Source organism: Stylophora pistillata, chromosome 3 (genome assembly GCF_964205215.1).
Source record: "Stylophora pistillata chromosome 3, jaStyPist1.2, whole genome shotgun sequence".
NCBI lineage: Eukaryota > Metazoa > Cnidaria > Anthozoa > Scleractinia > Pocilloporidae > Stylophora > Stylophora pistillata.
The window spans coordinates 6,867,869-6,895,095 of NC_142521.1; the positions used below are offsets into that span (position 1 = coordinate 6,867,869).

General features: G+C 37.3%; 3 protein-coding genes across 4 annotated transcripts; 2 read left to right on the plus strand and 1 right to left on the minus strand.

The window, feature by feature from the left end:
* Window positions 1-506: 506 nt before the first annotated feature.
* On the minus strand, window positions 507-8,884 carry LOC111334489 (adhesion G protein-coupled receptor D1). The gene is given in 9 exon segments (XM_088753667.1): window positions 507-1,503; window positions 1,899-2,019; window positions 2,126-2,383; window positions 2,841-2,977; window positions 3,426-3,475; window positions 3,477-3,562; window positions 4,090-4,302; window positions 6,871-7,048; window positions 8,273-8,884. Coding segments are annotated over 7 exon segments (882 nt in total). The 5' UTR covers window positions 6,892-7,048; window positions 8,273-8,884; the 3' UTR covers window positions 507-1,503; window positions 1,899-1,902.
* LOC111334507 (perlucin-like protein) lies at window positions 8,773-19,591 on the plus strand. The gene is made up of 7 exons (XM_022940264.2): window positions 8,773-8,816; window positions 13,216-13,310; window positions 13,979-14,044; window positions 14,232-14,297; window positions 14,516-14,581; window positions 16,174-16,227; window positions 18,957-19,591. The coding sequence occupies exons 2-7, from the start codon at window positions 13,244-13,246 to the stop codon at window positions 19,370-19,372; spliced, it is 735 nt and encodes a 244-aa protein (XP_022795999.2). The 5' UTR covers window positions 8,773-8,816; window positions 13,216-13,243; the 3' UTR covers window positions 19,373-19,591.
* Window positions 19,592-21,722: 2,131 nt separating this feature from the next.
* Window positions 21,723-24,421, plus strand: LOC111334506 (collagen triple helix repeat-containing protein 1). 2 transcript variants are annotated; one of them, XM_022940260.2, is made up of 4 exons: window positions 21,729-21,881; window positions 22,248-22,407; window positions 23,347-23,661; window positions 23,864-24,421. In XM_022940260.2, the coding sequence occupies exons 2-4, from the start codon at window positions 22,315-22,317 to the stop codon at window positions 24,212-24,214; spliced, it is 759 nt and encodes a 252-aa protein (XP_022795995.2). In that variant the 5' UTR covers window positions 21,729-21,881; window positions 22,248-22,314; the 3' UTR covers window positions 24,215-24,421. The 2 variants fall into 2 exon arrangements, with proteins under 2 accessions (XP_022795997.2, XP_022795995.2); XM_022940262.2 differs by lacking the exon at window positions 22,248-22,407 and having other exon boundaries at window positions 21,723-21,881.
* Window positions 24,422-27,227: the final 2,806 nt, after the last annotated feature.

Below are 27,227 nucleotides of genomic sequence, written 5' to 3' on the forward strand. Positions count from 1 at the left end.
GGAAGATAAAACAAGAAGAAGCACAGTATAAACTATAACGAAAAGAAATAATCCTCGCAGTTGGACTATACAATTTGAAAAAAAAAAATCAAAATCAGTTTTCGAAGGAATTCGAACCCGTGTCTCCCAGTTACTAGATGGGTGCGGCTACCACCAGCTGAGAGCGTTGCTTTTTTATCATTCTGTTGTTGGTCTAAAACAAGATAACAAAGTTTGACTAGGTATTAATTGCCACAAATTACCTGGAGGAGTAACATCTAAATACTGAATAAAGCGGAAATTGTATAAATTTAAGCTTCACTGAACTCAAATGGGAAACACTTTTTGCATTAATCCTTTGACTGCGTGTGCTATATACTTTCCTCAGGATCTTGGATGTTTGTTCTTTCTTTTAATTTTACGCCCCAAATAATTTGTTTACCGGTGTACCATCAACAAAATTTGGAAAAACGTCTACAAATACATCAAGAAAAGGTGTTGTAAGAAAAGCATGAGTGCAACGACCATTCCTTCAAATAGGCCTAAATTTATTACATGCAAAATACAAACTTGTTACTCTAGCTAACATTTGCACTCTAATTACAAATGTTACAAAGAGCATTTTATCAGTGATTATTTCTAAGTTGACATCAAAGGCCTTATGGTAGAAATCAGGCGAAAAGAACCGAGTAAAATTGCATGACTTTTATCTTGACTTGAGTCGTCCAATATATCGTGGCTATTCTTGTGCGAAACACAAGGAAACACATCCAAAAGAAAACGACTATCGCGGTGTACGCTTCATTCTTGGCCCAGAGAGACACGGAATTGAATCTAGCTAAATCACTAAGAGAATTGAGCCGTTGGGTTTTCAATTTGATAAGTTTCTGGTCCCATATTTGCCGCGAGAGTCTTGTGCAATAATTCTTACACCGAAAGTCAAGTGGAATTTGACTATCGTGCCGTTTTCCCTCTCTATTTTACGACTCGCTTGTAAACATATTTCCTCACAACTAAATGAAACAAGCTACCCACAAAAGATGTAATAGTATAGACTAAGAAACTTTAAGAGAATTAAGGGAATAAGTCATAACTCAGATATAATCAGGTGCCTCAATGACAGGCATTGACAAGAGCAACCTAAAATTGAAAGATGTAATCTTATAAATGAGAGAAACCTTGAGGGAATGATGTGAAGGAGTCATAAATCAGATATAATCAGTTGGCTCATCTCTTCTTATCAATGACAGACATATTTTCTCGCAGCTTAATGAGACGAGCAACCTACAAAAGATGTAACTGTTTAAACTAGGAAACCTTATGGGAATAAACTGAATAAGTCATAAATCAGACATAATCAGACTGCTCCTCCGTTCTTATCTATGACAGTGAAGAGAAGTCTTCCGTTTGTTTCCCTTTATTAGAGGCAAACTTGCAAAATAAATGAAATTTAGAACCATAAATGAAGCGTAGAGTAGATTAATCTTCAATGTTGGACTTGCAGTAGGAATCCATGACACAAAACTGGAAAGGTCAAAAAAAGGAAATGTCAATTAGAAATTTATGAAGCATGTGAATGGAAAAACATTGAAATGGTAATAACATTGAATTGGTAATGATGCTGCAATGGTAATGACATTGAAATGGTTATGACTCTAAATTTGTAATGGCACTGAAATGGTAATGACACTGAAATGGAAATGACAATGACAGTTACGGTCACTAAGTGGTAAGTGCGCACGCCCGAAGGTAATTGAGATAGAAGTGGTGACAGTGAAATTGAGACTGACATTGACAGGGAATTCAAATGACAGTGATATAGCCATGACCACCCTTCCGCTTTCCAGACTCTGACGTTCCTTTAACCAGCCTGGAACAGATCCAATAAGCGCGAGCAATTACATTGATTTTGTTTTCACCTGTTTATACCCGAGAAGAACTGTTTTTCTTTCTCTTTTTCGGCTTGTCAGTCGTTAGCTGAATTGTTTCTTGACGTGTGGCTCTCCTCTTAGAAACTATTTTCACTAAAGCATCTTTAATCTAGTGTAAAAATTATAAAAATAAATTTATAATTAAATGTTGTGATCAATGGTAGAAAAAAAACATTAGTAATATCACAGTTCCAGAAAGAACAAAAGCTACTTACAAAGTCGTCTAGAATGCAAAAGCTGACAAATATAAAAACCCCTTGGAGTACATTCAAAATGGTGAAGATGTAATGAAACACTACTGTTGATGAAATGAATGTGAGAAATCCAAACGACCACGTGACACCCAGAACTGGCAGCAACATTGCAAAGCGTCTCAACCAATCCTTGAGTTGCTTCACAGGTGTTTTGCTGGTTTTGGATTTTCTAGCTCTGTTTATTTGACGAAGCAAGAAAATGAGAAGGGCTGAGTTGATCTAAATTGATAAAAGAAAAAAAAATAAAGGGAACATTGAAGGTGAAAGATAACGATAAAGGAAGTATTGATAAAAGGGAGCAGCTTCGTCAGGCAGCCTCCCTTGGTGGGTATTTTGCGAACATCTTGTTGATACTAATTTCTCCGCAGTAATTTTATGTTTCAATTGTTTGCCATATAAATTTTCATGTGTCCATAAAGCATCCTGAGCGATTTTCCTAATTGATACATGTCTCATCGATCTTGGGCGAGATCGAGAGAAACGGTGTCTAGTTGTATCTCTGTCTTGCCACATTTTAACAAAAGACTTTTGCCCAAACTTCTTTTGTTTGATTCAAAGCTCAAGGCAGCCTTTCTGTATCATATCACAGCATAGAATGTGCTTATTCATATGAAAGGATATTTGAAACAAATTGAATCTTTCACGCTGCAGCAAGTGTACTGTAGAGGTAACTCACTAATACAACCACCGCAACTGGAGCAACAAATGCCCAGTAAATGAGACAACGTTCTGTTGTAAGCCAACAGTTTTTCGCTGCATAAGACTTGGTTCCAGTTGCTGCCAGAGAGATCGCCACGATTGGAATTGGAGTACCTGGAACGATCAGAAAAAAGGCTTCAGTGACATCCAGATCTTCCAGTTCCACTATGACATTCGGAGCCCATTACCCGGACCTTCCATCTTTCATACTGACCCTCTGAGCCAACCCTGTCCCGTATCTTTCTATTTTTAGAAGCACCTTCCACGGCGGCTTTCGCGGGTGTTTTTATAATAGCCAATCATAAGAGAGCTGTCGTCTCTATTGTGTCACTTGCCGGCTGCACGAAATTATTTCAATAATGGCGGAAAGCTCGGAAAGATTAAAGAACCCCGAAAATATCTCAGTTCTAAAAATAAAAAGATACGGGACAGGGTTGACTCAAGGGTACAACAGAGATGGAAGCTCCGGGTAATGGGCTCCTGATGACATCAAACTTTGGCGTTGAGTATGTCCACAAGCTGTGGAAGTGAAAATGTCACTGCTCTAACAGTTCTCTCTTACCTCATCCCAGAGCGTAAAACCATTTTTTTTTTGATGCCAGAATTTCTTGCCAACAAGATAACACCATGACATAGCTTCCAGAATAACACAGACAGCAGGAAATAATGGGGTAATACTGCATTTGTTGTGCTTAGCTCCTGTGGATAAGAAGAAAAATATTTTGCTGGCAGATGTAATTCTTCGTCAATTGTAAGGTGTGATCATGATAATGATAACGATGACGACGACGATGTCGGTGACGATGGCAATGGCTGAGGCAGTGACAGTAAAGGTATCAGTGACTGAATATTTCATGATTTAAGATATTTCATAATCTGAGGTGCATGTTAAGATTGAAATTGACTCGGTAACAAAAGAATTAATAAAACAGAATTCCAACCGGCATAAGCTCTTGGGAAATTATCTGCTGCCGAAACGCTCATCTTTTTGTCTTGGACGAAAGGGAGACTGTGACCCTGTGAAGAAGAACCTTCACATTAACAGTTCCATATTTTCCATTGATGTTACCAGGCTACGGACTTGAGTGATTAACCACGCAAAAGATATCAAATACTAAAGCTGTTTATTGGTAAGTGCATGCTTCTTTCCCTACGATGACTTTTGTTCAAGGCAAAAAAAAATTCATAAACCAGAGGTTTCAAAAAATTATCTAGTTTATAGTTACCTTCGGCTTTCCCAAATAATCGGCCAGGATAATGAAAACGTAGAACACAGCAATGGCAACGAACAGGTGAAATAACATTGTTGATCGGAAACTCTTCACTTTCTTCCAACACAAGAGGAATACCACACAAGTAAGCACCGGAAAGAAGAGTGAGCATGCGCATGAGTCTATGGCAGAAATAAGTTTTAAGTACGGCTGATGACGAGTTTGGACCTGAAAGGAAATCAAGCCGAAGATTACGAATCAATCAGAAACCCATCCAGGAATGAAACAATGACATAAATAACGACAACAATGTGGATGATGAGAATGATTTTGATTGATTCTAATAGTGATAGTATCAATGATGATATCAAAACTGGCGCATCATTACTGCAATATTAGTAGAAAATTTGGTAGCGTAATATAGTAAGTACAGAACTAGATAATAAATGGATACGAAACGCAATTGTTTTTTTTAAAAAAGTGTTAAAATAATTGATAACAGTGACCATAGATCTCGCATTAGAGGCAATGTACTGATTTATTCCTGCTTTTAGTTTCACAAAATTGAGAAAGTGATATTTAGACTCGTGGTATTTAGAATAAAATAGAACCCATGCACCGTTTGTTGTTCATTAGCACTGCAAAAATGGTTTAAGTGATCACACTTGCACGTGGTTACACGCGCGTTTGACTCACGATCCAGGCGCACACACCCACGCGTCAGCCACGTCCTCTGGGATTTGCCAATATTAAAAAACATGCATTGTCCGAGAAAATCACGGCTCTATAGACAAAATAATACGGTGGTAAGCTGGACTGCAGACGCGTTAAGAGATTTTGAAGATACTTTATATCTTATGCCACTTGTTACGGCTGGAAGAAACATTTACCTTGTATTTATCAAGTAAGACGAAACTGTGCCCTAATTTCTGTAAAACAGTGCTAACGTGTAAGGGGTTTGTTCAAGTCAGCGGTTAATGGGACATAATTTGAGGCCCACATATGTACAGACAACATTGGTCAGACTCGTCTTACTTCCTTGTTACGAAAAAGGTTATCAAGTTCACTATGAGCCTGAGGAAGGTCTTTGAGCCCAGATTATTGAGTTATGCCTAAACAAAATTTATTGACGATAACTCTGTAACCATACGCTAGGAGAACCATAGATTGTCCAGCAGTCCCTCGTCTTTTGTGGAAGAGGATAGTGTGGGACGTACTACAACGTATGCCAACGTTAAAAATCGAAATATACTTTGATTCACTTAAGCTTGATTCTGAATAATAATAATAATAATAATAATAATAATAATAATAATAATAATAATAATAATTTGACAATGAAAAACTGCGATAAAATATTGTAAAGCATGACACGACGTTTCGACGTTTCCAGAACGTCATTATCAAGTAAACTAAAATAATAAAATCGAGCATATATATAATGAAGCGGTGAATAAATTACAAAACGTGAAAAGTTAAACAAAAAGTTTAGCCCTAATGGAATCGCTCTGGGTGTTTAAATTGGGCCTTATTGTTCTTATGTACAACATTTCATAAACAAGACAATCCCATTTCGTGCCGCATTTTTTAAGCATTCTAAACTGGCTCTCATTGAGTAAGTCAATGTTCCCATGGGCATCTCTCAGGTGGCGACCAATGGCAGAGTATCGATGATCAGCAATGCGTTGAAACAGATGGCGCGTCGTATATCCGACGTAATTTGAATCACACAAAAACCAGTTTATACCAGTAAGAAACAACCAGTTTATACCAGTAAGAAACTTGAGCAGGACCTAAAGCTTAAAGAAATCAAGCCACGCATCTTAAATCAGCATAGTGTTGTTTACTGTTTTAAATGTGATTTGTGTGATTCAAATTACGTCGGATATACGACGCGCCATCTGTTTCAACGCATTGCTGATCATCGATACTCTGCCATTGGTCGCCACCTGAGAGATGCCCATGGGAACATTGACTTACTCAATGAGAGCCAGTTTAGAATGCTTAAAAAATGCGGCACGAAATGGGATTGTCTTGTTTACGAAATGTTGTACATAAGAACAATAAGGCCCAATTTAAACACCCAGAGCGATTCCATTAGGGCTAAACTTTTTGTTTAACTTTTAACGTTTTGTAATTTATTCACCGCTTCATTATATATATGCTCGATTTTATTATTTTAGTTTACTTGATAATGACGTTCTGGAAACGTCGAAACGTCGTGTCATGCTTTACAATATTTTATCGCAGTTTGTCATTGTCAAATGTTTTACCAAATCTTTACTTATTCGAATAATAATAATAATATTTTATTTCTTATATAGCGCTATTTACAATAACAGATCAATAGCGCATTATGGCACTTCGCCGGGAAGACTCGTAACGATGATGCAGTTTACAGCTGACGCAGTTTACGATTCACAAGATACAAAGTAACGGGGACTGATGTAATGATACAGTTTTAGAGAATACATTAAGTTACGTCGGTTTCCTTTTGTAAAAATTAAAGAATAACCTTGACCTTCTGATCGCTTCAATAAACTAGTTGTTATTTCAACTGAAAAGGTTGCTAATGCAGATTATCATTTAAAACAGTGGGTGTAACCCCTTGCTGCCTGATGGCATTTGCACGTGAAATTCGTTCGCTGATTTAAGGTCTATTCTATGACTGATTCGTAGTTAAAGATAGAAGCATCCGTTACCTTGTTAGTGTGATTAAAAGCCAGTTTGATAGGTTTACTTATTTTAGTGGACCAGATTGACGATCATGAGTTGTGACAGACATAATACTTGTACCGCTCTTTCGCAGCTTTCCATCGCCGTTCTGAAGATGTCTGGATCCAATCACTGGAAGTCGAAGAACATTCTGGAGTGTTCTGTAGACAATGGTTGACCTACGAATTTCTAAACTGTCCGAAAGTACTGAACCACGAACAACGAGTGTTGCGCCATATTGAGAGAAGTCAACGTCTAACTAGGAGTGGAAGAAAGAAAAATGTAAACTCACGTTATTGTTAAGAAAGCGATGTTGTTGGCTTATGCCCAAACAGTTTTGGAGCTTTAGTAATTTGAATATAGAATAAAATGTCCTTTGCTGATTTAAAAAATCTCTTTTCTTTCCAGGCAAATTTGTGTTCTTAAAATATATACGTCAGCAAAGTTACAACATCGTTCACTCAACCGAATAAGAGAACAGATGAAGAAAAAAGAACTCAACTTATTTGCATCAGAATTGTTCAATTTGTAGCACTAATACACTTGAAGGTCCATGTTCCACAATGTCTGTTCGACAGTTAGTTTACAGTGGTAATATACAAGATCGCTGTGACATATAGTCGGAAGATTTCCAAGGAGAAGAATTATTTAAAATTGGGTTTTCTATCTAAGGCTTAACATCACTACAACTTTGAAATCAGGTTCGACATTGTTCGCATAAAATCTTCAGAATTTTCTGATAAAAAAATTGTTTTAAGCAAAATTAAACTAGAATTAACCTGTTCTCAAACTCAATATTTTCTAATTTAATACGAGCAATTGGAAAAAGAATTTTGGACACACATTATACATATATCAATGGAGTTACCTTCTGTTTCAGGTTTTTCAAGCGGTCTACCCTAAAAGCAATGTTTTCGGATGACAAAATTAAGTTGGATGAGTTGATCGAGCTATCGTAACCAAGGAGACTGCTAACTTGAGAGCCAAAGTCATCCATTGCCTTTAGAAGAATTTCCGTTTCGCTATTGTAAAGTATAGGCTGCTGCCTCGCTAGGGCTCGGCAGCAATTATTTTTTTTATTTTTTAAAATTGGTAGTATGTTTGGCGTGAAATATCCTATCCTTCGTGGGTTCCGTAAGTGTGACTAGCTTATCATGAATCAATTTGTAGAACTGTTTCTATTTGCTTTCAAACCTCAGGGGCTCCTGTAAACAGACGATCCAATTTATAAAAGTAATGGGGCATAAAGCCGATCGAACTGTATATGTAAGATCGTTATAATAAACCTTTGTGCGACAACGAATATGATATTCGTCTGACGAGGCTCTAACGCTCGAAGCATCAGCTTAGATACTCTTTAAGATGGCCAATTTAAATTATCAATACAGTTAAGAAAACCAAATTGCCTATTTTACTTTCTCATCGACGCATCACCATAGTCTCTTTAGAAACTTATTCCCGTCACTTTAGAATTTGAACTAACCAGTAGTCACTATCTTACTCAACTCTTCGTTGCGTCTTCATAAGGCTTTCAAAACAGGCCACTTTACATCAATTGATCGAGTCATTGTCCCTCCCCCAAGACTCGCAAAATACTTCTACTCATAATTACTCTTGCACACAGGAAAACCTGATTCCTGTAACGTAGAATGCTCTTATTTACATATTTTAATAGGTGAGACCTTTTAAGAAAGAAACGATTGTCGTGGCCATACATCCCTTATTGTTTGGAGTTTCGTAACATTGTCAGAGCTAAACTGTAAGATTGATATTTGATAAGCTCTCATGAAACCTTCTAGGTCTAGAACTTTCTTAACAATGCATCTTACCCAGAGCGTTTTTCTAGGTTCTTAAATAATACTCAGACATTGTTAATAATGCAGGCTTGACTGCATAAAAAGTCATATTCCCACCCATATACCTGACCTTCCTGAAGTGTTGTTAGCTACATCTGAATTATTCAGAAGAGTCCAAGAGTTCCAAAGAACCGATCGAGAAACTCAACGAAGATTTCGAAAACTTTACGAGTAAGTTTATTTGATGATTTGCAAATCTTTTTTCCGACAGATCTATGGCAGCTTGCTTTTGTATCTGCTACACCTGCCTTGTCTGGGAAATTATCTGAATCAACTCTTTCTTCATTATACGCCTAGAAAGGGTTCCTAACAAATGATCTGTTAAGGCTTTTGACTTTCGGAGGAAGACGATACAAAAAAAATTTTTTTAGACTTCCAGACTCATTCCCCAAAGCTTTCAACGTTCCACTTTTATCGGCCATTGGTTATTCATTGTTTTTATTTCACAGCATTGGTCACGGTATGTTAATTGTGAAGTGTTATTCTACGTTTAACAAATAGTACTAGACATTGTTGATAATGCAGGCTTCACTGCATAAAAAGTTCAGTTCCCAACCACATACGTGACCTACCTGAAAAAAGTGTTGTTAGCTAAACCTGAAGTATTCAGAAGAGTCCGAGAGTTCGAAAGAACCAATCCAGAAATCCAACTAAGATTTACAAGTCAGTTGATTTGATGATTTGCAAAGGTTTTTCGAAATAACCTTAGTGTAAGTGCAAATCTTTGAAAAAAGTCTGTGGCAGTTCGCTTTTTCATTTGCCACAACCGCTTTGTCTTGGAAATAATGTGGATCAACTCTTTCTTCGTTATACACCAAAAAGGCTTCGTACAACATGATCTGTTTTGCCTTTTGACTTTCGGAGCTGAAGACGATACAATTGAAATTTTGTAGACATGCAGACTTATTCCCCAAAGCTTTTATTCTTCCATTTTTATTGGATTTTTCGCTTTTTAATTGGTCACGGTATGTTAAATTGGCTGCCGAATACCGAGAGATAACATTAAGATACAAAGCTTTAAAAACTTTTCGTCGCAAAGACACGTGAATGAATAGCGGCGAAATTGTGCCTTACAATAGTTCATACTAGCTCACCTTATATCAGTTCGTAGAACTGTTTCTATTTACTTTTAAACCACAGGAGCTCCTATAAATAGACAACCGATACCTGTTTACTCTTAATTTCTAAAAGTAATGGACCGTAAAGTCGATCGAACTGTATATGTAAGATCGTTCTAGTAAACCTTTGTGCGACAAAATATTCGTCTGACAAGGCGCTAACGCTCGAAGTATCAGCTTAGATACTCTTTAAGGTGGCAAATTTAAATTATCAACACATAAAGATAAGCAAATTACTGATTATACTTTCTCATCGACACAGCACTTATCCCCTTTCTCATCGACGGCAGCACTTATCCCCTTTCTCATCGACGCAGCACTTATCCCCTTTGTTTTAGAATTTGAACAAATCAATAGTCACTATCTTACTCGACTCTTTATTGCGTCCTTATAAGGCTTTCAAAACACTGAGCCACTTTGTCTCAATCAATTAGGTCTTTGTCCCTCGCCCAAGACTCTAAAATGCTTCTACTCATAATTACTCTTGCACAGAGCCACAGACAGCCCTGATTCCTATAACGTGGAACGGTATTATTTACTTATTTTCCATGTGAGACCGTTTAAGAAAGAAATAGTTGTCATGGCCATACATCCCTGTGTTGGCTGGAGCTTTGTAGCATTGTCGGGGCTAAACCGCAAGATTGATTTTTGATAAGCTTCCATAAAACCGTCTAGGTCTTGAACTTTCTTAACAATGCATCTCACCTAGAGCGTTTTTTATAGGTTTTTAAATAGTATCAGATATTGTTAATAATGCAGGCTTGACTGTATATATAAAAAGGTTGTATTCCCACCGACACAGCAGACCTACCTTAAGTGTTGCTAGCCACACCTAAACTATTCAGAAGAATTCAGGAGTTCCAAAGGACCGATCGAGAAACTTAACAAAGATTTGGAAGACTTAACGAGTAAGTTGATTTGATGATTTGTAAATCTTTTTCATTTTAGGTATAGGTGCAAATATTTTGACAAATCTGCAGCAGCTCGCTTTTGTATCTGTCTGGCAAATAATCTGAGTCAACTGTTCAGGGTGAATATGTAATCACGCTTAATAATAGCTCAGACTAGCTTATCATGAATCAGTTTGTTCAACTGTTCCTATTTGCTTTCAAACCTCACAGGCTCATGTTAACAGACATCTTCCACTATTTTACTATCAGTTTGTAAAAATAAAAGGACATAAATCTGATAGACCTGTATATCGAAGATCGTTATAGCAAACCTTAATGCGTAAAACTCCTCTCCTGACGAAGGGCTAATGCTCGAGACATCAGCTTAGATACTCTTTAAGGTGGCCAATTTACATCGTCAATTACAAATTATCTTATTATACTTATTATATTATACTTATTATACTTATACTTCTTATACTTATTATATTATACTTTAAACAACAAACATATGAAAATACATATATATGAACTGCGGTTATGAAACGTATATGTGCACGATCCTTCGCAGTAAAGCACTATTTAAGCAATAGTGAAATCCGTACAGTGAATTAATTATTGAACTATTTAAGTAATAGTGAAATCCGTTCATCCCGTACAGGCCTGAATTTTTTTCAGGTCTGATTTTCACTATTGCTTAAATAGTGCTTTACTGCGAAGCATCGTGCACATATACATATATTATACTTTCTCGCCGACGCAGCACCACAGTTTCTTTAGAAACTTGTTATGGAATTAGAACAGATCAATGGTCGCTATCACACTCAACTCTTAGTTACTTCTCTATAAGGCTTCCAAAAGAGGCTACTTTACTTCAATTTATCAGGTTATTGTCCCTTTTAAGGCTCGCAAATACTTCTACCATAATTATTCTTGCACAGAGCAACAGGAAACCCTGATTCCTAACGACATAGAATGCTCCTATTCATTGTTTTCTATCTCACACTTTTTAAGAAAGAAACGATTGTCATGGCCATACATCCCTGTGTTTTTGGGAGTTTTATAGCATTGCCTGAGCTAAACCGCAAGAATTGATTCTTGATAATATAACCTCACATAAAATCATCCAGGTCTAGAACTTTCTCAACCCTTGACCATTATAATGGGGAGGCAAAGGTAAAACGTATAATTTTCACTCTTTCAAGTATTAATTCTATATAGCAATTGGTTTTCTTCAAAGAAGTACAAAAATAATTCATCAGTGAACAGTTTGTGCACATTCAAGTTCATTCAAATTGGAAGTTTTAAAAGACCGTGCAACGAAGGCTGTTCTTAATTCAAGCTGGTTATCAATGTGAGCCATTTCGAATTGAAAATGCTAATTACAGAACTGTTCTAAATTTTCGAATCAAAATATTTTTCCATCGTTTCTAATTCTTCATTTAAAAAATAAGTAATGGTCCATGAAGCTGATCTAGCTGTCTATCTAAGATCGACAGAAAACCTTCACTGATGCGGCAAAATGTCCGCCAAATAATAAAAAAAACACGATATCTATATTTACATTTGCAACACCCGACTTTTTAGCTTGTCTGGGAAAAAATCCGAATCAACTCTTTCGTCGCTACTCGCCTACGAAGGTTTCTTACGATCTGTTCTGTCTTTTGATTTCTGGAGGAAGACAACACAATTGGAATTTGTATACATCCAAACATATCCCCGAAAGCTTTCAGTCCCTTTTTTTTATGCTGTTTCATGTTTCATGTTTTTTTTTTGCTGTTTCATGTTTCATGTATTTTTTTGCTGTTTCATGGCCTTAGTAACGGTATGTTATATCCCAACAAGATTATGTATTGTTTTCTTGTTCAAGTTGAAGGTAATGTTTTTAATGACTCATAACATATCAAGGCTCCTAACAAAACCGCAAAGGGAGGTCTTGTCCACCACCAACCATTAACAGTAAACTATGTTGATACATGCGTTGGAGGTCAATGAAAACAATAAGTGCATGGAAGAGTTTTCCAACTGTTTACTGAGAATGATTTTCTCGCGCCTTGCCTGTTAAAGCGCCTAATAATTACATCTGCGAGCATTGGTAAAAATGCAGTGCAGTCATACTCATTGAAGTGCCTTCATGTGGAAATTTTGGAAAACTCAGTCACGCAAAATATAAGAAAATATGTAAAAAAAAAATGTAGTGCGAAGCGCAAAGTCGTACTCATCGAAGAGCCCTCAGGTGGAAATTTGGAAAACTCAGTCACGCAGTGCAGTTATGTATATATAAAAGAACCTCTTGTCAGCCAGGCAAAATATAAACTAATCAACCGAAGATACTAAAATTTTCTATTCGCCTCTTGGAGTGTAGACGCAAACGAGGCAAATATCCATTATGATATAAAAGTAATTATATGATAATGGATCAAGGCCTCGTTTGTTCTTATCACTATTTATAGAGACTCATTCATTTGTTCAGTGAAGCGTATAGTACTTATTGCTAAAAAGGTTAGAATCTCGAAATTAAACATACGTGTTCTCATATGTACTGGCCTGTTCTCTTCCTAGCATCTGCCAAAGTCAGAGAAGGATCAAGATGAAGTCTACCGTACCTCTCCCGGTTTATATCCTGACTCTCTTGGCCACGAGTTGCTTTGTCTCAGGTACTCTGGGACCAGTCACCACTTATACCTGCGGGGGAGGCGGGGGGAGGATTTTGTTCATGTCACAAAAAGCTTACTTGGTCCCCCTAAGGCTCTATAGTATTCTCCAGGCCCCATTTGTTCGAAGAGGAAGTAACTCGCGCTATCCATTGGGAAAATTTCTATCTGGGCCCAATCGTTTAAAGGGCGGACAACGCTATCCAACGAATAAATCGTTATCCAGCGGGTGAGTAACAGCAAAACGTACTGCACTATCCCCCGGGTAGAGATCTAGATCTATCCAGCATTCGTGTGATCCCAATGCTTAGAGCCAACTAGATTGCAAGAATCATTAGCGATTTCACACTGGATCTAATTGCGAATAAAAGTTCATAGTTTTTAAATCTCATCTTTACCTTTAGGACTTTGATTATGGTAAAACTGGCAAGGTTACAGCCATGATTTGATTCAGTCAACAAAATTCCATCAATTTTCTTTCAAAACATAATTTTCTGACGGAAAAAGTGTTCAACGCTAACTTCCTTATTCTTGGAGAATTTACTACTAAGCAATCACAAGAGATGTTTCAAGCTGATTAAATATGAACTCGAGCTAATAACGCATTCAGCTTGGCAAAGTTTCGACTTTTTCAGCTCAAATCTTTTCTTAAATTTCTTATATGTTTCCAGGTTCTTCTCTCAAAAGAAAGGAGGATCCGATGGAAAAGGAAACTGAATTTGTCAAGCCAATGAAGGGCAAGTCATGTTTAAATAGTTTCTCCCCTTCCGTAAATACTTAAGTCTCGAGAAGTTAAATTAAAAGCCTACTTGTAGCGCTTGCGGTGACCAAAAAAAATCTAAATTCTAAGGTTCCAAGGGGCGTTGGCAAAGTTTCGACTTTTTCCAGCTTAAATCTTTTCTTAAATTTCTTATATGTTTCCAGGTTCTTCTCTCAATAGAAACGAGGATCCGATTGAAAAGGAAACTGAATTTGTCAAGCCAGTGATGGGTAAGGCATGTTTAAACAGTTTCTCCCCTTCCGTAAAACCGAAGTCTCGAGAAGTTAAAAGCCTGCTTGTAGCGCTTGCGGCGAACAAAACAAATCTAAATTCTAAGATTCCAAGGGGTGTTGATTAAATATGAACTCGAGGCAATAATGCAACCGGCTTGGCAAGGTTTCGACTTTTTCAGCTCAAATCTTTTCTTAAATTTCTTATATGTTTCCAGGTTCTTCTCTCAAAAGAAAGGCGGATCCGATGGAAAAGGAAACTGAAATCGTCAAGCCAATGATGGGTAAGTCATGTTTAAACAGTTTCTCCCCTTTCATAAAACCGAAGTCTGAGAAGTTAAAAGCCTGCTTGTAGCGTTTGCGATGACCAAAACAAATCTAAATTCCAAGATTCTATGGGGTGTTGCTTCAAGACGCAGTCAACGAGGTGTTTGGGGACTATTTCACGGATCGAGATTGAAGAATAACAAACCAAAATTGACTGCTTACACGAATCCTTATTCTTAAAATCGACCGAACCACAATCAAAGATCAAAGTCACAATCAATCTAACAATTAATCAATCGTAAACTGAAAAAATAATACAACTCCGAAGTTATATGAATCCAATGAAATGTCGCGAAATACACAATCAAAATATGGTGTATAAAAAACTGGGTCTTAACGCCGATAGCTAGATTAAAATGACAATGAACAATACAAAGAAACCAGTACAAAAGTTTCGGTACAAAATTACAAGAATTTTAGCGGCTGGTTTACAGCTCATTCTTCTTATCCAAGTGGTGGGAATTCACCTGCATCTGATACAGTTTTGGCTTTTAAATCTTGAATCAATTGAGAATACGGCAATACAACAGAACACCTGTTTGCATACTTTCGCCCAACACCGAAAAACTAGACTTAGGAAAACAACAAAGGTACTCACATATCGGTCCCGCTTGTGCCAAAGGGTTCAAGAAAAGGAAAGGGCGAAATTTCACCAAGATTACTCAAAAACTTACGAAAATCTAATTTTAGCGACGCTAAACTCGCGTTTTATAAGCGCGCGGTGATGCTGAAAAGTTCGATTACAAAACCAAAAGAAATATAGACAAACAGATAATATAGACAATACAGACAAAATATAGACAATACAGACAAACAGATTAAAATCCCCTGATGAGTGGGCAACCACGAAACAGGTCTATAGGGATGTATATTTAGTTTTTTTTTCCAGCCTACCACACATTATACCTGCTCTACTATTTGTATCGAGCACTGTTTCACGGACACCAAGTTTAATCCCTCGACAAACAGATAAATATTGTAACTATGTTCGTATCTAGGATCATTCTGAAATTAGTAAACGAATTAATAATCAGTTTAATAAAATGAACCTTCTGGCCGATGTCCTTAACACTCCATTTAATTCTGGTTACACATTCTTCAAGATGTAGCAAGAAGAAGAATAAAGAACATTATCAACAAAACAAAATCATACTCAGTCAAGCTGTTTTGTTTTTATTTATCAATGAATTATTCAAACAAGATCCCTCTTAAAAGCTGAGAATCCATTGACTCGAAGTTATTCTATTTTAGAAATGTAAAGTTGAACCTGTAATAGGAAAAGTATGAAATATTTTGTTTGCTACCCAGAATCTGCCAAGATCTGATCCTTCCATACATTTTCGAGTAAAAAAAGAAATGGAAATTATAGGTCATATTAAGAGATCATCTTCTAGCCAATGAATGTCTCTTACCATCTTCCTATACCTGAATATCTAATTGATGTTTATTATTTCCGGGTGGTAAGTGTTTAAATGTAAAGTTCTGTGCGCACAAAAAGAAAACAAGGTTCTCCTTACATCCGAATGTCTTTATTTCGCTTTTTTCACAGATGAATTCGCAGAAGAGCTTCTTAAAACACTGGAAAACATAGAAGAGGCGGTTGGTGAGTTTAGCTTTCGTAAAATATTCTTGCGGTAACACAACAATACCTTCGTCACTTCGGCGTGACAGAAACCGGTAAAGGAGTCTCTCAATTCTACCATTTAAATTCATAAAATTACCTGAACTGTCAAACTTGCTACAGGACACACATGTCTCTGATATTCATTCTTATAATACTCGATCCTCTGCCTCTAAGAACTTTTACACACAAAGTTCCAGACTCTCAATTCAAATGAATTCATTTTCTAGAATCGGAACAAAAATATGGAATGAAATGCCTGTATCATTTGAAAACTTTCAAAAAATACCTTCAAGAGGAAAATAAAACAAACACTTTTTGAGATCCTAGCTTCAGAAGATTGTTATATTGATCTTCCAGAAATCGTTCAAAAAGTTAAATTGAATTTATCTTTCAGCTTGATTGATCAGTTGATATGTATTCAATTATTTTGTTTGATGTATCAGTAATCTCCCGTCAAGACTGTTGATTAGTAATATCATTGGTTTATCAGTAGTCTCCAGTCCTTGTTGTCAATTCTAGCTTTTTTTAGTTCTCTTGTTACTTTTAGCTGTATGAAGTTGTATCTGAGATAGAATAAATATATGAAAATCATATATTGAACTGCGGTATTTGATACGTATGATGCACGATCCTCGCAGTAGATAGCGCTATTTAAGCAATAGCGAAATTCAGACCTGAAAAAAATCAGGCCTGTACGGGACTCGAACCACTGACCTCTGCGATACTAGTGCAGCGATACTAGTATCGCAGATACTAGTATCAGTGGTTCGAGTCCCGTACAGGCCTGATTTTTTTTCAGGTCTGAATTTCGCTATTGCTTAAATAGCGCTATCTACTGCGAGGATCGTGCATCATACGAAGTTGTATCTATTTCCAGTAAACATGACCCGCCTAGATTAGCTTAGCTACCCGCGGGCATGTTACTGTACTTTTATCTCAAAACACAATAAAATGTATGTATGTATGTATGTATGTATGTATGTATGTATGTATGTATGTATGTATGTATGTCTGTCTGTCTGTCTGTATGTGTATATGTAAGTATGTATGTATGTATATATGTATGTATGTATGTAAAATAAAACAAAAACCAAACCAAATACAAAACAAAGAACACTGGGACAAAGGCACAGTGGCGAAAAAAAGAAGAAAAAAAAAGAAAAAAAATTAAAAACGAAACAAAGCCAAAAGAAACCAGTCCAAGAAAAGCACTGGAAATAACAGAGCAGCGAGTAAGTAGCAACCTGAGCTGAAGACGAGTTCACAGTTTCTTTTCACTTTCTTTTCTCGGTCTATACCCCTCATTTCGCGATGAAATACTGAGGATGCACTTGCTGATAGTACCTTTGCTTCTCAGGCTAACTCAGTCTTGCCTATGGATGGGAACAACCGGGAAATTACAGTGGATTTCATTTGATTTCACCTTAATCATGATTACCTATGTCTTTTTTGACATGCATCGTTCCTCTAAAAAGTTTGACTTTTACCTATTTGCTGATGATACCAATTTACTATATGCAGAAAAAGATCTAAAGAAACTTGAAGTTGTCGTCAATGAAGAGATATTAAAGTTGTGTGAATGGCTGAATTCAAATAAATTATCTCTTAACGTATCCAAATCTAATTTCGTTATTTTTCATCCTTATCAACACAAACTATACCGAGAAGTAAACCTTAAAATACTTGATAATAACTCGGAGCAATTGGTATCTCTTGAACGTAAGACATATGTTAAATACCTAGGTGTTCTCATTGACGGTAATCTCTCCTGGAAGCATCATATTAACTACATTTCCACGAAAATAAGCAAAGGTATCGGTATTGTTGCAAGGCTAAGACACTTGGTACCGCTCACTACTCTTATAAACATTTACCGCTCGCTCATTGAACCGTATATTTCCTATGGTCTCGTTGCTTGGGGCCAAGCCGCCAATACTCATCTAAACAAAATCGTCATTTTACAAAAGCGGGTTCTTCGTCTAATGCACTTTTCCGATTATACATCTCACAGTGCTCCTCTTTTTAGTCGTTCGGGAATTCTACCGATAAAAATGCTTTACTTCAAATTGGTTGCCTCTCTGTTACATGACATCAAAAATCGCTGTGCTCCTCTCAATATTTCTGAACTTTTTACTCACTCTGAACAGGTTCATTCCTACTCTACTCGTTTCTCAGTAGCTGGAAGCTTTTATATAAAACAGGCGAGAACAAATCATCAGTTGTTTTCCTTTTCTAGAGTTGGTGCGAAAATATGGAATGGCATCCCCCCTGAAATTCGTAAGCTAAAGAAAGCACCTTTTAAACGTGAGCTAACTCACTTGCTTTTGAAAATTCTTGAAATTGAGGAGATGAATGTTGACTTGCGCTACCTTGACCTTTCTAGCTTATATTTGTATTTCAACTGATTAGCTTTCTCTTTGACCTGTTAAAAACTCCCTTGTGTGACTGGCTCAGTTAAAACCTTTAACATGATTATTACTACTATTATTTATTATTTATTTTTATTTGCTCATTTATTTATTTATTTCATTGTTGCGTGTGTGTGTGCGTGCGTGTGTGTGTGTGTGTGTGAGCCTATACAGTGTCTGTTTAGGTAGCCCGCCTAGAATAGCTTTGCTAACTGCGGGCTACAAAAGCCTTTATTTCTTTCATTTTAAAAAAATAAAGTCAATGTTGTTGTTGTTGTTGTTGTTTTTACTCCCCACCAGATCCCTGCCCCGCTGACTGGTCACACTTCAGTGAATACTGTTACCACGCAAGCAGTTCCCCACGAAATCAGAGAGAGGCAAGGTCATTTTGTCAATCTCTAGGTGGAGACCTAGTGAAGATAACCAGCGCTGAGGAAAACGAGTTCGTCTTGTACCTGGCAAGGAAGTTTGCAGGGAATGGTAAACCCACGTGGATTGGTCTGTTTTGGCATCCAGAATCCGCAGCATATTACTGGACTGACCGTTCGGTACCAACATACACCAACTGGGCTCCAGATGAACCTAATGGATTTGCTAAAGAACCTTGTGTAGAGATGTACACTGGGTCCACGAGGCTCCCCTTCAAAGCAAACGGTTACTGGAACGATGTTCCTTGTACACCTAAATACAACACCGTGTGCAAAAAGCTGGCTTAGTTGCAATGATAACTAAGTCATCGTGCATTCAAAAATCTTTTCGTTGAGAGCTGGTAATTAATTAAATCAGTGCAATGCAAAGTAATTTCGTAAAACTATTATGTAGCGTGTTTAAGATTTCGATTATAATAACAAACCAAGTAGGTTGTGCTTAGTGTGAATCTTAATAGTAATTAGAAAACAACTTGTAACAGCTGATAATAAAACTTCGAAAAGATATTTGAATATTTGTTTTGTTTTTGACAAAGACAGTTTAACTCTCCGTCTTTGACTATGCTTAATGCATACATGGTGCACATCTAGTTATGCACTGCAGGTCGCACTCCCTTCATTTCTTTTAGACGTATCTTTTATTTCGTTTGGTTTTTCGCGAAAAGTACAAAAAACCACAAAAGTGAGTGTAAACTTTTAGATATTTCAAGTAACTGAGATGCCCTGAGAGGCCTGATTGGTCCAAAATCTATCTGTTATTGCACGGCAAAACCCACACAAAATTGAAGTTTATATCATAAAAGTAATGGACCGCTCTACCTATCACTTTACCGGCGTAATCATGACTCACACGGAATGTTGGAAAAACACGCGATTAGTTTAAGTGAATCACTCGCCTCCGGCTCGTTATTACGTCACAAAAGTACAAAGTACGTTCTACTGCTCAAACCTTTAACCCCCCAAGATCTGATCATTGCGTGAATTCTCCCTTCTAGCTGCTACACATATCCTTCTAAATTAGTTATAGGAATTTGGTGTTAGATCAAAATAACGACTATTTGATAAGTTTGAGTATTCTCATTACCTATTTGCTGGGCAATGTAAGGATATTATAAAGAGAAGTTACATGTTAATCACCTCTGAGTATAAAAGGTTTCAATAATCGTCAGTGGGTAAGCGAACGGCATTTTACAAGTCCTTCGATCTTAATGGTTCTGAACCGGGCGGTATTCTTCCACCCAGTCCGTCAACAGATTACATTACTTTCTTTATATGTGCACGATCCTTCGCATTAAAGCACTATTTAAGCAATAGTGAAAATCAGACCTGAAAAAAACTCAGGCCTGTACGGGATTCGAACCACTGACCTCTGCGATACTAGTGCAGCGCTCTACCAATTGAGCTAACAAGCCAACTGGGAGCAGGCCATCAATAGTGCTTTACTGCGAAGGATCGTGCACATATACGTTTCATAACCGCAGTTCATATATATGTATTTCATATATATTTGTTGTTTGATTTATCATCTACGGGTTTATGTCGAATTAATTTGATGGCCTGCTCCCAGTTGGCTTGTTAGCTCAATTGGTAGAGCGCTGCACTAGTATCGCAGAGGTCAGTGGTTCGAATCCCGTACAGGCCTGAGTTTTTTATAGGTCTGATTTTCACTATTGCTTAAATAGTGCTTTACTGCGAAGGATCGTGCACATATACGTTTCATAACCACAGTTCATATATATGTATTTCATATATATTTGTTGTTTGATTACTTTCTTTGTTGCAATTTGAGATATGTTATTTGCCGGTACGTTGGGTGGCATTTTAAGATCCTTGTTACATTTTTTACACCGTACAGACCGACCTTAAGGTAGGAAATGACTTATCTATTGTTTCCTGGTTTCTAAATGAAATGTGTCATTAAATTGGCTACACTCGACAAGCCGTTAAAACATCGTTCCTTATTTCATAATATTATTCCTTCACAAAAGGTAAATCAGAGACTAAAACTGTGAGGTGTTTATTCTCTTGTTACTTTCAGTTCATTTCATTTAGGAATTTGTTATTATGACCAGTAATCGGCCACTATTCTCTAAAATCAAAAATTAGCCACTAGTGTCGGTCACCGGTGTCCAAAATGAGAAATCGGCCAATTGTGTCCAAAATCAAAAATCGGTCACAAGGGTGCAAAATAAAAATTTTGCTACTACATAACTGCATTCATTTTATAAAGATATTCATAGTTATAATACTAGCACAACACGCGGCTCAAAGAAGGTCGCCAAAATAGCGTTGTAACGACCGTAAGCGACAAGGCGGCTACAAAGGTAAGGAGACTAAACACGTCTTATCCTTTTTATTTTTTCCTTTTCTTTATAATTCATTTAGGTTTAAAATTCAATCTTAATATGTTAGGTATTCCCGTTAATGACCTTTAGACCCCAAAATCACACACAGTACGCTTGACGCGCTTGGGCCGCATGAGGGCTAACAATCAATCACATGCAACTTTTCCCCCACAAAATACCAATTTTTGGTGCGACATTTGTTTGCGTTCAGATCTTGCGCTCATGCCGCTAGAAATTTTGTCTTCAGTAGCCCTTGCATCAGAGATATGCTCATGACATGTATTTTGAACAATAAAATTGAAACAGACGAACCACGCTTCAGCAAGAATCATACCAAAAGGAAAGAGCGACAGACCAATGAACATCACGCTCGGTGTGAACGATCTCATCGCTTCATCGTGATACGCCTGCTAAAGAAGACAGACCCTTGCAGTACATAAAATTCACGAATAGTAAGTCAAGTTTTCCCTTTTTGCGTAATTCTCCTCTTTATATTCAGTGAAATTCTTTATGTACAGTGCAAATACGTTTTTTCCTCTCCAGTCTTCGCTTTAGAGCTCCTTTTTATCCAAGAGAGAAAAAAAGCTTTTGGTGATACATCATCATTACAAAAGGCTTAAGCAATTGATGATACCATATAGAAAATAATCCTTTTTGTGTCGCTTCGAAAAAGAAGAAACTGATCTAATTATGTCAGATGAATAAAAAAATTGGCTATGGGGTAAACTTAGACTCTCAAGAAAAGGGAAGATGCTGAGAAAACTAAAAGTGCTAGTTTACTGGGTTACACAGTGAAAACCATATTCCTCCACATGCAGGTAACAAGAGAGTGCCCGTATCACACAGGCTGAGTTCAAATTTAACTCACATAACCACCTGATCGCCATGTCTAAAGCAAGTTTGTTGCTGTTACTTCTGGCTACAATCCACGTTTTCACAGAAATCACCAGCGGGAAACAAACAGACAATCAACCCATGGTAAAGCTTTAGGATAACTGAACGTCTTTTAGAACAAATTTGTTATGATCGAGGGTTTGCGATGGAGAATCAAGAAATATACTTGTCCTAGGTGGTGTCTTTGCACCTGACATCAACGGATCAATTTATAAAGAGTACAGCCGGAGTGGAAAAAAAAAAGTCGCGCAGTTTCTTTCTTTGCTCGAGAATGTTTTAGTTCGGAACTGATCATCGCTCGCTGATTCCAGAGGGCAGATATGAAACTCATACAAATTAAGGTGACGCTAAAAGGAATAGCTACGAGTCTTGGGAATCAGATTTTCGACAAATTTCGATCATTCTATCTTTGTCGTGAAGATTGTGTTATTTTCCCGTAGCTTTACTTTTGTAGGGCGCCAAGTTGGTGCATGTGCTCTGAAAAATTCGGCTGCGCGTGACCATTAGAAATGTATCGTGTTTTCTGGAATATTAATTTTACGTGTCGATTATCCTTTTTTTTTAGAGACAGTTTTGTTGAGCGTGAGGTTCGCAAAGAAAATAAGGTTTTCTTGGACACACGCGTTTAGCGAAGTTCGCTGAGGCTCTCAGAAAATTTTTAAGTTTAGTTCATATTACTATAGTGTACTTGGAAGTCTGAGGATCAAATAGGAAGTCTTTACGTATACAGTGGTACTTAAAGCCTCACGTACATCCTAAGATAAATTTGAGTGCAACCGGTCGTTAGTAACTGATAGATTGACCTGATATATGATCTAATCCACTGAAGAGTCTTCCATAGCCCGTTTGTAAAGCCCTAAAAAGCAATCTATAGGTCTAAGGATGGAACCCCCATTCGATACTTTGTCTTGTATACCTGCTTTAAACTTTTTGTGTGTAAGTACTTTGCATGTATACTCTCAGAGACCGTCTCTGTTTCCCGGCTGACTTTATCAACAAATTAATGTTTCATATTCAAATTAGCAAAGTCCTCCAAGCTGTAACGCCGGAATACCTGGTATGCACGGCAAGCCTGGGTCTCCTGGGGTTCCAGGTCGTGACGGCCGCGATGGACGCGACGGAGCCAAAGGGGATCGGGGAAGCCCAGGAAGAACTGGACGCCATGGACCTTCAGGTTCTAAAGGTGCTAAAGGAGAACCTGGAATCCAGGGTCCTACCGGCCAAAAGGGGCAGCGTGGAGAAGGTGAGATAAATGGGGTAATTGGCATGCCTTTTAAAAACTGGAAAGAATGTGCCTGGAACAACTTGAATGACGGCAAGGACCAAGGGCTTATAAAGGTAAAAATCAGTAGAAACCAGACTAGTTTTAAAAGAAACTTAAGTTTCTTATTAATTCATTCGTGCCGCATCATTTGGCACTAGTAATGATAAATATCTGAGAAGAGGCAAATTACATCAGCATAGACTTACTATCTACTTTCAACCATTCTTCATCTATTTTGACAAATCAATCTCTTCAATTTCATTTTCTTACCTACAGGAATGCATATTCACCAAGAATTTTTCTGACACCGCCCTGCATGTCTACTGGACTGGAGTACTTAGAGTAGCTCAGTGTAGCAACTGTTGCAAACGCTGGTATTTCACTTTCAATGGTGCTGAATGTTCGGGTCCCCTGCCAATTGACGGTGTCGTTTACCTGGGTGGGGCAGCTCAGAATCCTCACCGTGTCCGCCATATCGAGGGGCACTGTAACAACATCCATAAAGGGAAGATTCGCGTGGGATTCTGGGTTGGCAATTGTCGCAGTTTAGGAAACGCTGACGCTAACACGGGTTGGAATTCAGTGTCCCGGATCTTTGTTGAGGAGGTTCCTGCGCCTCAGCCCTAAGGTGGACAAGTCTGAACATAACCCAGTGTAAACACGAAGAATCGAAAATCACGGATATTCTTACTAGTTATTTAGGTGTATTCAGCGGCAGGAATCGATCATGTATTGAATGGCTTCCGATAACGAGGAGATATAATTGTGTCTAAGTCTGTTTTGCAATTTTAGCACGTCTGAGATCAATAAATAACACATTACAAAACCCAAAAATATTTGAATCATCGTTGCATTCTTTTGGAGAGGTGTGTGATATTTTCTCTTATTTTGCAGCAATAAAAACCAACTTAAGGGCCTCGATTTTACAGGTACTCTGTGTTGATGACAATAATGTGACTGCCTCCCAATTTCCCGAGGCTCCTCCTCCAGCTTTCCTCACGATGATTTTTTTACTGCTGAGACTGCCTAACGGTCGGTTTGAGACTTTGAATTCCCCACTGAAATGTTTTATTTTTCCACTGATCATTCAATCGTAAATATTCCAATGGGCTTGGTCAGGATGCACATATTAATATGAAGTTGCATTTACTTTTAACCCCGAGGCATAGAATCTTTATGGCAGACAATGGATCAAAAGAAATCACCAAGGCTTGAAGGTTTCGTTCTATAAGTTCCTATAGTAAAAATATCCCGACTATATTTTTCTCCCTAAATAATTGTCACAGATATCGGCTCCAAAACACTTGAACAGGTGTTAACATTAAAACAAGCATCGCTTAATTAAAACACCGAAAAAGCGACAAAGCTTCATTTAGAAGGATAGATGTGGATAAGGAACCATTGACAAATGTCAGCATGTTAAGTATGACTTGTACATTTCTTAAAATTAGCGAGACAGGAACTTTTCAAGTTTGAGATTATTTTGCCTGAATTTATTGTATACCTCCTTGAACCTTGGGGGCCTTCTTGTTTCAGAGTTTTCTGCCTGGTCTTTGTCATCTTTGGAAAAACGTTTTTTTTAAAAAAATACTTGGACCGATAAAATGTAGTTGAATTGGACACAAATGTCGCAAGGAATGTAGTTAATGTGTGTTTCACTAAACGAGCTTGTTCTGCAGAACTTTACCATACATTCTCGAGCATTAAAAGAGATAACATCCATAAGCTTAAGCCTCTGCGGAATATGATGAGGAAGGTTATTTTCCTTCCCGTTTAGTCATAAATTTAGCTTTAAATCATCTTAAAGCCTCAAATAATTTGCCTTAATTTCTGTTTCAATGCAATATGTACACCCCGTTCGATGTTCAGAAAATACGCGTCAGGGAGAAAGTACGAGTAATGAGAAAAATTTCCTCTCGAATTATATGTTTGACTTTCGAACAAGGGATATTTCATGCCACTTTTATATCAATTTGGTTTCTTGTCTTCGAAATAATCCAACGGCTTATCTGAGAATAAGGTGTGCACAAAAAACAAACAACCAACGAATAAATCTATGTCCTTTTAAGTACGTTGGTTAAAAATTCAGGGTTGGAATATTCAGGTTCCCATATTTGGCGCCTTCTGTTGTTCCTATACGGGTAAAATAATGTAGTAGTGAATAATGACGCCATCTAATTATGTTGACGCACTTTCAACCAGTTTAAAACATCTGTACTTGCAACAGAAAGACCTTCCGGCCTACATTTATGTTGTTTATGAATTGGTAGTAACGGAGCGTTTGTAACGAGCCCATATTTGAACGAAAATTAAAGATCCACTCTGCAACGATTGTCAAATCAACTTCGCCTTCAGCGCCATCATATCTTTGCAGGACCAAGAATCTCATCTCAACTCGCACAATCTTGACTAAAAAAGCACCAGACAGAAAACACCAGGGCATTGTACCAAAATTAAAAAAGGCAAGGTGCGCGTGGGTTTCTGGGTAGGAAATTGTCGTGGATACCGCAATGCCGATGCCTACACAGGATATATTTCATTGTCCCGGATCTCAGCGGAAGTACCCAAACCTCAGTCTTAAATCTGAAAAGGGAAACTCCATCCTACCTAAAAGTCTCATAAGGACTATGATTTCCTTAATCATATTATTAGATTATGAACGGTTGCTCTCATTTCTGGATTTTAATTATGATGATTTTTTATGAGCTTGGGTGTGTAATAAAAAGCAGAGAGACTGACCAAATCTGTTTTTGTTTATATTCTCTTGTTTTGGCTTAATGACTGAAACTCTGTGGGATGATCTATTTTCAAAATGAAAAACAAAAAAATGTCAGGAAGACTAAATCAGTAAAACGATTGGGAAAACTAGGAGTAAAAAAACCACTAAGAGTTAAAATACCAAAGGTAAATTAATTACCTGACGAGGAAATTCCGTGTTAAACTGCTCGTGAAAACCGATATCGCACCCGTTGCTTCGCATGGCTTTATAACGTTACAGAGCCCGGGAAAATATGTTGTCTCGCTTGAATAAAAACCTAAAATTAATCTACAACACACAGGGTCTAATTTCTGCGTGGGACACTGCATAGATGATGTTCGGAGTACCTAAATGGAAGGAGTAAGTCCAAAATATATAGGAAAAGAAAAAATTATCATGGTGTTAACTTTGCTCGCCAATATTTTAGATACATCAAAAGAATATTGGAAAATGTGCCTAGTGACTAAGAAAATCTTATGATTATGATAGCCGAAGAGGCATGCAACTGACCACTTAGATTAAAATACTCTAACTCGGCAGACTCTTTTTGATGTGTGAGAAAAAGGTAAATTCTTAAAATGCAGAAAAACGAACTTTACAAAATTAACCAATAAATATAATGACGAGACAAAAAAGCTTACCAAATGCTGAAGGAAATTCAGAAAATGCGAAACACTCGTGCGGAATGGAAAAAAACACTCGTGCAGAACCGAAAAAAAAAATTAAAACAATTCTAGGGCGTGAAACATGAATTATATAGGGCTGCGTAGATCACATAATGCACGAAAATTAATAGTGCATAAATGAATGAGTAAAAACAACGGAAAGACTACGCGTGTAAGAACCTAATGATTTAAGAACCTCTTGGCAGAAATTTATCAT

Excerpts from the sequence above, each read along its gene's own strand:
- LOC111334507 (XM_022940264.2), top strand. The coding sequence starts at position 13,244 with ATGAAGTCTACCGTACCTCTCCCGGTTTATATCCTGACTCTCTTGGCC. Across the intron at positions 14,582-16,173 it reads AATCGTCAAGCCAATGATGG|ATGAATTCGCAGAAGAGCTT; the intron begins GTAAGTCATGTT and ends CTTTTTTCACAG. Across the intron at positions 16,228-18,956 it reads AAACATAGAAGAGGCGGTTG|ATCCCTGCCCCGCTGACTGG; the intron begins GTGAGTTTAGCT and ends ACTCCCCACCAG.
- LOC111334506 (XM_022940260.2), top strand. The coding sequence starts at position 22,315 with ATGTCTAAAGCAAGTTTGTTGCTGTTACTTCTGGCTACAATCCACGTT. Across the intron at positions 22,408-23,346 it reads AAACAGACAATCAACCCATG|CAAAGTCCTCCAAGCTGTAA; the intron begins GTAAAGCTTTAG and ends TATTCAAATTAG. Across the intron at positions 23,662-23,863 it reads AGGACCAAGGGCTTATAAAG|GAATGCATATTCACCAAGAA; the intron begins GTAAAAATCAGT and ends TCTTACCTACAG.